The sequence below is a fragment of the Acomys russatus genome, chromosome 17 (assembly GCF_903995435.1).
Source record: "Acomys russatus chromosome 17, mAcoRus1.1, whole genome shotgun sequence".
NCBI lineage: Eukaryota > Metazoa > Chordata > Mammalia > Rodentia > Muridae > Acomys > Acomys russatus.
Window position 1 is genome coordinate 60430480 of NC_067153.1, and position 13322 is coordinate 60443801.

The window sequence follows — 13322 nt, forward strand, 5'->3', positions numbered from 1 at the left end:
GACTGCAGGCTGCTCTGAAGTTTCTCTCACTGGCCTTTCCAGGCAAGGCACAGAGAAAATGGTGTGAAAGAATGTGGGTTGGCTTTCTTACTTTCCACTTTCAGAATTTATTTTCACGCCATACTTAAATGAAAATTCAAAAGATGCAAAACAGAAAATAATACCTTTTTGGAAGGTAATTTGGTGAGGTTAATCCTTTTTTTTTTTTTTTTTGCTTGTCTTTAGAACCACAAATCCAGAGTTCATTCTGCCCAAAAGGCATTTACACAATTATGTAACTGCAGCATTGATTGTTGTTGAAAAACAAACAGTCATCTCTAGTGAACTCGCTGGATCGGCATCTGTCCTGTAAAACAATCTGCAGTTGTAGAAAGGATGATACGAATGGAAGCACTTGGGAGGCAGAGGCAGGCGGATCGCTGTGAGTTCGAGGCCAGCCTGATCTACAAAGTGAGTCCAGGACAGCCAAGGCTACACAGAGAAACCCTGTCTCGAAAAACCAAAAAAAAAAAAAAGAAAAAGAAAAAAAAAAGAATGGAAGAGACTAACTCAAAGTTTTTGAAGAATGATTTATTTTTATTTTCATGGCCATGGTTATTTTGTCTGCTAGTAGGTAATATGTACCACCTGCCTGCAACTGAACTTACAGACAGTTATAAGCTGCCACATGGGTGCTGGGTCCTGAACCAGGGTCATCTGCAAGAGCAACAAGTGTTCTTAATCACTGAGCCATCTGTCCAGTCCTCAGACTTACTTTCATGTGAGAAGATATTAAGTTATTAACTTCTCTTGTATTAGGATTTCAGCTAAATCCCCAGAGGTTAGGACACACAGAGGCGAGTTCCTGATATCCTGAAGAGAAGGCTGTGATGATGCCACGCATAATAGTCAGTGTTTAATTAAAGACAGGAAAGAGCACTGGTCGCTAGTGCCTGAACAATCCAGTAACTTTGCATGACAAGATGGCTAGAAACATAATTGAATTTTTGGTAGAGGAGTCCGTCTACAAAAGATCTGTAACTTTTCTGCTCTTCTCTATGTGGGGAGATCAGGGGGGAATAGTCCATGAAAGAGGCATTGGCAAAGCTGAGTAAGAAATAGAGGGTAAAAGGGCAGATGTGTAAGCATCATAAATCAGGAACTAGAAAGACGGTTCACTGGCTAAGAACACTCGCCACTCTCCCAGAGGACCCAAGTCAGGTTCCCAGCTCCCATGTCAGGCACCTCACAACAGCTCTGAGGTATCTGACACGCACTTCTAGTCTCCACCGCCACCCTCACTTACGTGGCATGCACTCACAAAGACACATACACATAAGGAAATATATGCCTAGTGTTTAAATGTAATAAATCATACTACTAAAAGAATGATACGCTGAGAATTACAAACCTAAATAAATAGAGATTTTCAACATCAACCTGAACACAAGAAGATAAATACTCACTGGCCATTGTGCTGGTGCCCACCTGCAATCCCAGCACTCAGGGGGCTAACAAAATATGAATCTTCACATCTGATAGAGTCAGTCCATAAGAAACATGTAGCCAGGCGTGGTGGCACACTCCTTTAATGCCAGCGCTCGGGAGGCAGAGGCAGGTGGATCGCTGTGAGTTCGAGGACAGCCATGGCTACACAGAGAAACTCTGTCTCAAAAAAAAAAAAAAAAAAAAAAAAAAGAAATGTGACTAACTTGACCCATGCTTAGTGCCTGCTGCAGAACTAATCGAATTGATTTCAGTGTGGTCATTAGTTTGAGAGCAGCTTGGGCTACAGTAAAAAGATTCTATCTCGGGCTCCACTCTTCCAGAAGTCCTGAGTTCAATTCCCAGTAACCACGTGGTTGGTGGCTCACGACCATCTATACTGAGATCTGATGCCCTCTTCTGGCATGCAAGTGTACATGTAGGTAGATGCATAAAATAAATAAACAAATCTTTAAAAAAAATATTCTATCTCAAAAAGGGGAAACCTAATAGACTAGGAAATATAGAATGATAAAAATATAATTTTAAAATGTTCTCCTCACTAGGTGTGGTGGTACAGCCCTTTAATTCCAGAACTGAGAAGGCAGAGGCAGGAGGATCTCTGTGAATTCAAGGCCAGCTTGGTGTACAGAGTAAGTTCCAGTACAGCCAAGATTACATAGTAAGACCCTGACTCAAAAGACTAAGGTTGGTTTTTTTTTGGTTTTTGTTTTGTGTGTGTGTGTGTGTGTGTGTGTGTGTGTGTGTGTGTGTGTGTGTGTGGTTTTTTGAGGCAGGGATTCTCTTGTAGTTCTGGCTGTTCTGAACTCGCTTTGTAGACCAGGCTGGCCTCGAACTCACAGAGAGATCCACCTGCCTCTGCCTCCTGAGTGCTGGGATTACAGGTGTGTGCCACCACGCCAGCTAAGACCAAAGTTTTTAAACAAAGATTATTCTCTTCAGTCAGATAAATACATAGGCTTTACAAATAGACCCCATCAAAAATAGTTGTTCCTTTCTTTCTCAAGGTTATTGCAAAAAATAAGGGAAAAAATTAGTCTCATTTTATGAAGCCTACAGTAAGAGTAGCTTAGAGACCAAGAGTCCCATCTTCTGCTTCTTGGGTGCTAGAATTACGGGGCTGCCATGTCCACCCAGTGCCATGACCATGCAGTGCCGTGTCCACCCAGTGCCATGTCCACACAGTACCATGCCCATACAGTGCCATATCCACACAGTGCCATGCCCACACAGTACCATGCCCACACAGTACCATGCCCACACAGTACCATGTCCACCCAGTGCCATGCCCACACAGTGCCATGACCATGCAGTGCTGTGTCCACCCAGTGCCATGTCTACACAGTGCTATCCCCACACAGTGCCATGCCCACACTGACTTTACTTGGGTTCTGGGTATCCAAAACCCCATCCCCACACTTCTGCACAAGTACTTTAGCCACTGAGCCATCCCTTCAGCTAGGTGCTGCTTTTTGTTTGCTTTGCTAACCAATGTGACAAAAGTTTGCCACAACTTCCCCTTTAGCAAAGCTGGAATGGTTTGTGCTTTTTTTTTTTTAATATTGTCTTAGAATTTCACATATGCATGTAATGTGTTTTGATCCAGTCTGTCCTCTATCCCCTTCCCTTCACTTCCTTTCCCTTCCACCCACAAAACTATTCCGTTCCAATTTCATGTGTTCTTGTTTTGTAAAAGGGGGCTGGGCTGGAGAGATGGCTCAGCAGTTGGGGGCCTTGGCTGCTCTTCCAGAGGACCTGGGTTCAATCCCCAGCACCCACATGGCAGCTCATACTTGCCTCTTAACTCCAGGGCCATAGGATCTGGCACCCTCACACAGACATACATGCAAAATATCAATGCATATAAAATATAAATAAATAAATAATTGGTTTTCTGAAACAAGGGTTCTTTATGTAGCCCTGGCTGTCCTAGAACTTGCTATGTAGACCAGACTGGCCTCAAATTCACAGAGATCTCCCTGCCTCTGTCTCCAAAGTGTTGGGATTAAAGGCCTGCACCACCAAACTCAGCTCTTTTTTGAGAATTTCATAAGAGTTCTATATTTACCTCATCCCCTACCTCTGCTCCCTCCAACCCCTCCCCTGCACCCCCTTCCCAAATTCACGAAGAAGCTTCTTTTTGAAGCACAGACTATGACAGAAATGTACAAATGGTCAAAATACACAGGACACTGGCCATAGGGTAGCCAACACCAACTGATCCTTCTACAGCACAACCCTACACGGAGGACTCAAGAGTCATCACGGAAGAAGGAGTGGAGAGACTGTAAAGCCAGAGCCACAAAGGAATGTCTTCTGTGTGTGACATGGAAGCTGTGCCCATGACACCTCAGCAGTATGGCCAGCTAAACAAAAGCTGAAAAGCTGCAACAATCGACATACCAGTGTGGACGGCAGAAATCAAGGCCCCACCCCTAGATGAAGAACCAATAGGAATGAGTGGCTGCTGAGAGGAGGATAATCCGTCTGTGCCAGGGATGAGCCCCCCATAGGAGATCCAATCCCAAGCAACCAGCACTAAATACATGTACCTAGGAGCAGCATTAAATAAACCCTGCAAGCCGTACTTATAAGTGTGTGTGTGTGTGTGTGTGTGTGTGTGTGTGTGTGTGTGTGTGTGTGTGTGTGTTCAAAAATCCAAGAATAAGAAGCCATGCTTTGGACTGGAGAGATGGCTCAGAGGTTAAGAGCACTGTCTGTTCTTCTAGAGATCCTGAGTTCAATTGCTAGAAACCACATGGTGGATCATAACCATCTATAATGAGATCTGGTGCCCTCTTCTGGCAGCTATATGTAATAAATAAATAAAATCTTTTTAAAAAAAAAAAAGAAGAAGAAGAAGAAGAAGAAGAAGAAGAAGAAGAAGAAGAAGAAGAAGAAGAAGAAGAAGAAGAAGAAGAAGAAGAAGAAAGAAGCAGTTGATCCCAGTACTTGGGAGACAGAGGCAGGTGGATCTCTGTGAGTTCAAGGCCAGCCTGGTCTACACAGCAAGTTCCAGGACAGCCAGAACTGTTACACAGAGAAACCGTGTCTCAAAAAAACAAACAAAAAAGAAGCCATGCTTTGGGCTCTTTAACTTCATATGTGAGTAAGTTAAGTCACATATATGTTCAGCGTAAGGAATGTTTAAGTTGAAAATACTCTAACAGCTTTTTCAGAGTTTTTCCATCATTTTGTTAGAGCCAGGCATGGTGGCACACACCTGTAATCTCAGCACTCTGGGAGGCAGAGGCAGGAGGATCTCTGTGAATTCGAGGCCAGCCTGGTCTACAAAGCAAGTCCAGGACAGCCAGGGCTACACAGAGAAACCCTGTCTCGAAAAAAAAAAAGTTTTATTAGATTTGTGGAGATAAGTGAACAACATGGTGACGTTATAGCTAAATAAAAGTGAAGCTCCGAGGACACAGCCTAAGACAGGAGTCATAGTAAATATAAAAGGAGAGCTGGCTGATACTGGGGTGTAAAAGCTCTGTGTGTGTGTGTGTGTGTGTGTGTGTGTGTGTGTGTGTGTGTGTGTATGTTTCAGAATTTTCTGCCTGTATTCAATGAATATACCTATAATCTACTCATATATTAGTGATATTTTTGTATAACAACAGAATTTAAAAATGGATTCTTGGCCACCTCAGGGCCCTCTTTTATGATGTAATCCACTAAAACAAGAGCAACGTAAAGAAAGAGTCCACCTGGGAGCCCACTCGGAATCAGAGAGGACCTGCTTAAGCGTCTCTCCGGGGACTTCCTTCATCCTCTATGGCCTAAAAATGACTCAAAGTCCCTCCGGCCATTGTCATTTGTAGAGTGGAATTTGGGGAAGCTGCCCTTCCCCCTGGACATAAAAACTAAGGAGATGAATCCTTACCCAGAAGTCTCTTGTGAGCTAGAGAGACAGTTCAACCATTAAAGGCTAAGGCTCATAGCCAAATCTGAGGAGCTCGGTGCCCAGAGGTCCCCTGCCAGCATCCCCTAGGACTGAGTCAAGGGAGGCCCACGGAAACCAAGTCACCAAAGACCCGCCGCCTTTATGTGGTGGTAGAAAGGATGTTCTCAGCACATGCTCCTCTAAGTGCATCTCGTGTTGTCCTTGGGATCCAGGTAAGGATAAATCTTCTACCTCACAACCATCTTCTCCTAAAACTGCCCACTCTGGTTACTCAGGAGCCAAACAGTCCTGAGGAGAGGGAGAGCAGATCCTCACTTATGAAGCCCCTCGCTGGCCTTTAAGGAAAAAAAAAACTAACTTCTTTAGCTTCCTCTGGTCTCAACTAAACCCTGTAACTGGCCATTCTTCCAAGCACCCTTTCCCTCTCCTCCTTTGGGGGAGATGAGAGTGCCGTGAACGCTGAGGGCATTGTAGATCCAAAGAACCCTGGCACTGGACGGCTTCGGAAGGGCCGGTGCTCACAGCCTCGCCTCCACTTTGAGGGCTTCCCCACCTACCTTCCTTGAAACTGTGTGCCACTTGTGCTTAGGGTAGCAAACAGGGGCCCGGTGGATTTCTATTCAGTAGTAAACACACCCAAGAGAGGTCACGTCATCGTTCTTAGAACATCTGAGGCGGAACGAACCTTGGAAACCATCTAGTTTCCCGGTTATTTTTCCACTTACTGGGGTGTGGCCCAAGTGCCTCTCCTTCCACTGTGTGGGTCCCCCTAGCAGAGCAGCCTTCGCGGCGAGCACCTTTATTCGATACCCCATCTGACCTACTCGAGTGATTTTTTTTTTTTTTTTTTTAATGAAACATTCAAGTGATTTCCAAGCTTATGCAGGCAGGGAAAGGACTTGTGCCACCGCGAGGTGACACGACACTTCTATCAGTAGTCAGACGTCATTATGGTCTGTCATCCGAGGGCAAAAAAAAAAAGTGCATTGCTGGTTTGCTGCGCCAGTCAGTCCTCCTGCAGGGTGAGCTCGAACTCCCTTTGGCAGTAGGGCATGATGCCTCGGTGCCCCGAGTCTGCCCTCAGCCTCCTAACCTTCTTTCTAATCTCACTTCTCCTTCCCTGCCTTTCTAGGTCTCCTCCGCCCCACTTTGGCCAGGAGGCCACCGCCCTGAGTTTGAAAGCGCTGAGGATCTGACAGGCACAGAGGGTTTGCCGCTACCACGTGAGTCAACCCAGAAGCTTAATTCGTCGTTTTGGGCTGGGGGGAGGCGGTGCATGGCACAGCTGAACAATCATCTCAGGTCTTGTCCCTCAGCCTGAATGCTCCATGGAAGCTAGAAACGTCACTGAGTTTGTGCTGCTGGGACTAACCAGTGACCCTCGGGCTCAGGCGCTGCTCTTCGTCCTGTTCTTGGTGATTTACGTCTCGATCCTGGTGGGGAACCTGCTGATGCTGGCTCTGATCAGCTCTGATTCCCACCTCTGTACCCCCATGTACTTCTTCCTGAGACACCTCTCCTTCATGGATGCCTTCTACTCCTCAGTCATTGTGCCTAATTTGCTGAGGAACCTTATTTCCGAGTGGAAGACCATATCCTCCCTTGGCTGTTTCATTCAGATTGCCCTGGTCATATTTTCGGGGGCCACTGAAGCCTGCCTCCTTTCTGCCATGGCCTACGACCGCTTCCAGGCCGTGTGCCATCCACTGTTGTATGTGGTCACTATGAGCGGAAAGGTATGTTCTGGCATGGTGGCTATGTCCTGGGCCGTAGGAATGAGTGTTAGCCTGATTAACACCCTCCTGCTGGCTCAGGAGGACTTCTGCGGCCCGAACCTCATCCGCAGCTTTGCCTGTGAGCTTCCTCCAGTGCTCTTGTTGGCCTGTTCTGACCCCCACACTACTGTCGCCTCCATCCTGACCACCTTGGTGGTCTTAGGTTTTGGTACTCTTGTGCTACTGCTGGGATCCTATGGCCGTATCATCATGACAGCCCTGGGCATCGACTCAGCCACCAGTCGGAGCAAGATTTTCTCCACGTGTTCATCTCATTTCCTAGTAGTCACCATCTTCTATGGCTCAGGAGTATTCAGGTGTGTCGCACGGTAGTTCCTAGTCCTAAATGCTGCGTATTCCTCTCCTGACTGCCCTTGATCTACAGAACAGAGTATCGCAATGTAGCAGGAAAGACTCACCCTGGAATTCTATCCTGGAATTCCCAAGGTTTGAGTTCCAGTCCAGATCTGCGGCAGACTAGATGTGGGGTTTTCAAAAGGAGAGAGGGAGAGGAAGGAGGGATACAGACAGACAGAGGAGAGAGGGGAGGGAGGGAAGGAAAGAGAGAGGAGGGAGAAAAATGAGAGGAGAGAGAGAGACTGAGAGAGGTCCGATAAGCCAGACATAGGGGCACATGCCTGTAATCCTCAGCACCAGGAGGCTCACAAGTTCAAAACCAGCCTGGGTACAACAGTGAGACCCTTTCTCCAAAAGAAAAAGAAAAAGAAAGAAGTCCTTTTCTTTCCAAGGTTCAATTGTCTGTTCTAGAAAGGAGTTTAGACAAAGACTAAGCATTGTTCTGTTTTGTTAAACTGTGATTTGGGAGTTCTCAAAAGAAAATTCAGAACCTGCGGTAGGTTTTTATGTAGCGGCAGACAAAGAAACAAAGTGCCGCATCCTTGAAGGAGATGCCCCCTCCCTCTGCTGCTAGAGGTTGATGTCGCCAAAGCTTGTCCACACTGTGGTTCCAAAGCACTAGCTTCGCTATGTGGTCAGGCTCACTGGCCTAGGAGCTCACTCCCACAGCTATCATTAACCTCACCATCAGGTGAGCAGCTTGAGCTCACAGAGTGGCCGGATTGCTCATCAGAAGCCCCAGAGCTAGGTGGGTGTGGCCCCGGCTAAGCATACCCCAGGCTGTCCCCTAACCAGACTTTTCTCAAATGTAAGCATCTCTAACCCACGAAGAGACAGAGTAAACGATGCCAGAGCTTCTGTCCCTGAACTGGACATGTTTGACTGCACTGCCCAGTGCTTTTCCTGGCTGTGACTCGGGGAGAAGCAGTAAGGGAAAGGGGGGCTAAGGAGTAGCTCGGGAGAGGATAAACGTCATGCCAATTTAGCTCAGATACCATAAAACGGCCAGAAGAGTTCTCCTACTATTATTTACAGAAATATTTCTCCTGCTAAAATTTATAGAAATATTAGAAAAACTAGATAACTAAAAATTATAGTTAGAAAAAAAGAAACTATAGTTAGATGGACACCTTTTCCTTAAAGATTATGTGTGTATGTTTGTGTATGTGTATATACGTGTATATATATGTGTGTGTTTCTATATGTGTGTACATCTGCATGTGTGCATGCATATATGTATATCTGTGTGTATGCGTGTGCAAGTGTGTATGTATGTATGTGTGTGCATGAATGTGTATGTGTGTGTATGTGTGTGTGCATGTCTGTGTGTATATGTGTGTGTGTCTCTATGTATGTGTGTACATCTGCATGTGTGCATATGTCTGTGTGTATATGTGTGTATGTCTATGTACGTGTGTATATATGTGAGGAGTGTGTACATGTGTATATATGTGTATGTGCGTGTGCATGTGTATATGTGTGTGTGCTCCTGTGTATGTGTGTGTGCATGTGTGTGCCACATGAGAGCATTGGATCCAATGTGGTACATGTATGTGGTCATGAGCTGTCTGACATGTGTGCTATGTACAGTTCTCCATTAAAGCCACAGCATTCTTTTTTTTTTTTTTTAAGATTTATTTCTTTATTATGTATACAGTGTTCTGCCTGCATGTACATCTGCAGGCCAGAAGAAGGCATCAGATCTAATTATAGATGGTTGTGAGCCACCACGTGGTTGCTGGGAATTGAACTCAGGACCTTTGGAAGAGCAGCCAGTGCTCTTAACCTCTGAGCCATCTCTCCAGCCCCCAGCCACAGCTGAGCAACCTCCACAGTCCCTGGGTATCTTTTTAGCTCCAATCCACAGAATCCATAAGGAACAGTCTTGATATGTCACATTTATCCCAGTGAAGATCATGCCACTGAAAAAGTAATAATCTTTATTTGGGAAATAAGCCTAGGGATATTTAAGATATGCCCAATAATTTAATCTTATGATTTTAAAATCATACGTTTTGCTTAATCCAGTTTTGTCTCTCATTTTATTCATCAACTTTGACTCCTTTTCCAAGTCAAAGAAAAACGCAACTAAAAAATTGTTCCAATGCACTTCATAAAAAGAATGTTCTGGGGCTGAAGAGATGGCTTGGTGGTTAGGCGCACTTGCTGCTCCTACAGAGGACCCAGGTTCAGTTCCCAGCACCCAGATAGTGGCTTACAACCACCCACACTTGCAGTTCTGGAGACCAGGAACCCTCCTCTGACCTCCATGGGTACCAGGCATCCACATGCACGCACACAGGCATGCCTATGTAATAATAAGAATCTGCTATGGCTGTGAGAGCCATGCATGTGGGACAGTGGCAGTGCTGTGAATGAGAAAAGTGGTTTTGTAGGAAATATCCCTAAATGAGACCATAGTGTGTCTGCATTGGTGTGAGTATAGAGAAAGGGTAGACAGTCATCACTAAAGGAGAGCATAGTATGTCTACATTGGGTGTATAGAGAAAGGGTAAACAGTCATCGCTAAATAAGAACATAGTGTGTCCGCATTGGTGTGAGTATAGAGAAAGGAAGGGTGGTATCATGGTTGTCGATTGGGACGTCCTGAAGAGTGGAAAGTGCTGTGGAAATTGCACTAACTCTATCCTATCCTATCCTGAACCCCTTAGTACACAGAAGTTCTCCTTTGGGGGGGAGAGGGGTGCTCCTCTCTGTGCGTTCACTCTTGCTTGGAGGCATGTGAAGGCAGAAATGACTGACTTCCTGGTGAGGTTAATGATAACCGAGGGAGTGAGAGTGCATACTAATATCGAACCTGACCACAGTACGTGTTGGGAGAGCTCGCCTGTTGCCATGGTGACGGTCCACTTGACCCCATCAGCGGGAGTGAGATGGACCATAGCTGCCAGCGGTGATCCTCATCCTGAATTCACGTTGGTCCTTTGTATAACTCCTCCCAAGGTACATGACTCCAGCATCCGGCTCAGCCATGGAGCAGGTGTTATCTTTGCAGTACAGTGTGGTGACCCCGCTGCTAAACCCCCTCATCTACAGCCTGAAAAACAAAGATGTAAAAGCAGCTCTGAGGAAGATGCTGACCAGGAAGTACAGACTGAGCTTATAGCCAGACTCTCCTGCCGTAGAGGGAAGATTCTAGAAGAAGAGATCTTATGGCTCAGCCACATCCATGTTGCCACAGCAGGAGTATAGTTTCTCTTCCTCCACTGCCTTGCCTCTAGTCAAGGGAGAGACATTAGGAAACCTCCAGAACAGAGCAGGTGACACTTGCCCCATCCAAGTGACCCACTTAAGTACATTAGAAAAGCCCCAGGGCCCCACTGGCCATTACACAGCTACTGAAGACCTGTCAGACCACCGACAAGGACAGTATCAATTGTGAGAAGGGTCACATCTTGGCTGAGCAAGACTCACCTCACCGTTTGTTCCCACCCCACCCTCCACCTCCCACCCACCCCCCAAAAAATCCATTGCAAGATCTAAATCTTCGTAATGAGCGAAAAAGAAACAAATTAAGTATGTCTCTGGAAAGGCCAGGCGTAGTGGCGCACACCTTTAATCCCAGCACTCGGGAGGCAGAGGCAGGTGGATCGCTGTGAGTTCGAGGCCAGCCTGGTCTACAAGGTGAGTCCAGGACAGCCAGGGCTACACAGAGAAACCCTGTCTCAAGAAACAAGGAAGGAAGGAAGATAAAAAGAAAATATCCTATCTGAGAAGTAGAAAGAGGAGAAAAAGAGACCCCATGTTGCGGAGGATTACGCTGAGTCCTCGCCATGATCCCGGTGGCTATGCTGTGGCAGGTCTTCCTCCAAGCCTTCCCACCTCCCATCTGAACCTGAACTGCCTCAGGTCCTTGTTCCAGACCTAGAGGAAAGAGAAGTTTGGAGAAACAGAAACAGACGCCCCAAATGCCCCGCCGCTGTCCTCCTCCTCACACGAAGCCCTCCCAGCCAGATCCTTGGTTTCCTGTCCTGCTTCTTCCCAGATGCCAAGAGGTCTGCGTTTGTCAAGACTGCCGCCGCCATCAGGGGCTAGAGTGCAGCTCGGTGGTGGAGCACATGCACAGGAAAACAAAGAAACCATCGCCCTCCCCACTCCGTGGATAGGCACACATCACCATGTGAGGTGACAGCATGTGCAGAGCTGTTCACCACGGATCTACCAGCACCTATCTTCCGCCTATACCATTTCACTTGGAAGAAGGAAGAGGCGAAGGAGCTAGCACTTGCCTCCGGCCAGCAGATGGGATAATCGCGCTTGGCTGAATCACAAAGGTAACATCTATTTTTGCAAGACAACTCACAGTTCTGTGAATGCCATATGAATTATTGACTAAAGGAAGAACATACTAAGCTAGTGGGGGAAGAGCAGACTAGGACCAAGCGTGCCTAAGGCTGTGAATGCTGACCTCACGGGTCCTCAGCCGCTGCTTGTTCCAAACAACACTATTCATTTGCTTTACTTAATGGATTGTTTTTCCGCTTGCCACACAAAATCTGGACCGAAGGAAAGTACATTTTAAAAACTGATCTAAAGTACCAGTTTTTGTATACTTTTGTATGCTAGCCTGTAGCAATAAATGAATGGATTTTTTTTTTAACTGCTTCCACATGGGCTTTCTGTTCTCGCTCCTCCAAGCAGCCTGCTAAAAACTTCTCTATTTGCAAGTAAGTTATTGCAGCTTGATTCAGGCTATTGAAGACTGTGACTGCATATATGGTGTCCTGATGTTCATAAGGTGAAGGCCAGGGCTGTGGTTTGAATGGTGAATGTCATGTCCCCTGTTGTAGTCTGAATGAGAACATCCCCCCCCCCTTAGGCTCATGTCTCTGAATACTTGGTTTCCAGTTGGTGGTACTTCTTGGTCAGGATTAAGAGGTGTGGCCTTGTTGGAGGACATATGTCGCTGGTGGGTGGGCTTTGAGATTTCAGCAGCCTGATGCCATTCTGAGTTCGTTCTCGCTCCTTCTCTTCCTCCTGCTCGTGTCTCAAGATGTAAGCTCTTGGCTCCTGCCCCAGCACCGTGCCAGCCTGCTGCCAGGCTCCCCACCGTGATGGTCAGGAAATCTAACCCTCCGTGGTTCCCAACCTGTGGGCCTTGACCCCGCGCAGGGTCTCATACCAGATATCCTGCACATCAGATACTACATTATGCTTTATAACCGTAGGGAAATTACAGTTAATGAAGCAGCCACAGAATAATTCTATGGTTGGGGTCATCACAACATGAGGAACTATTTTAAAGGGCTGCAGTGTTAGGAAGGTTGAAAACTACTCACCATTCTCGACTCTAGAACCATGAGCCCCAAATTAAACGCTTTCTTCTATAAGTGACCTTGGTCATGATATTTTATCACAGAAATAGAAAAATAACTAAGATATCCCCGAAAAGATCCACATATAAATTTTTGCCTTCCTCCACCCCAAGAGTAACTAACATTATTGGAAGATGCTATGGGCCTTTAAAAGGTGGGGCTTCCAAACAAAATCACTTCACGGAGTAGAGAAGTGGACACATAGACCCAGCTGTAACCAGGAAGCTATTTGTAGCTGCTGGGAGAGGGAACATCAGTGTTCCTCAATGGATGCTGGGTGTGTCAACCACACCCCAGGGCAGACCTCATGATGTGTCCTAGGCCAACACAAATCAGGCTCCATGTTTTTTTGTGTGTGTGTTTTGGGTTTTGTTTGTTTAAAGTTGGGTGCATAGGGAGGTGGGGGAGGGTCTGGGAGGAGTTGGGGGGTGAGAAAGAATATGGTCAGAATATATGGTATGAAAT

At 46.3% G+C, this 13322-nt stretch overlaps 1 protein-coding gene across 1 annotated transcript; it reads left to right on the top strand.

The window, feature by feature from the left end:
• The first annotated feature begins 6717 nt into the window (after positions 1 to 6717).
• LOC127201033 (olfactory receptor 8S1-like) lies at positions 6718 to 10648 on the top strand. The gene is made up of 2 exons (XM_051159389.1): positions 6718 to 7481; positions 10486 to 10648. Exons 1-2 carry the CDS (start codon positions 6718 to 6720, stop codon positions 10646 to 10648), a joined length of 927 nt encoding a protein of 308 aa, XP_051015346.1.
• The last annotated feature ends 2674 nt before the right edge of the window (positions 10649 to 13322 follow it).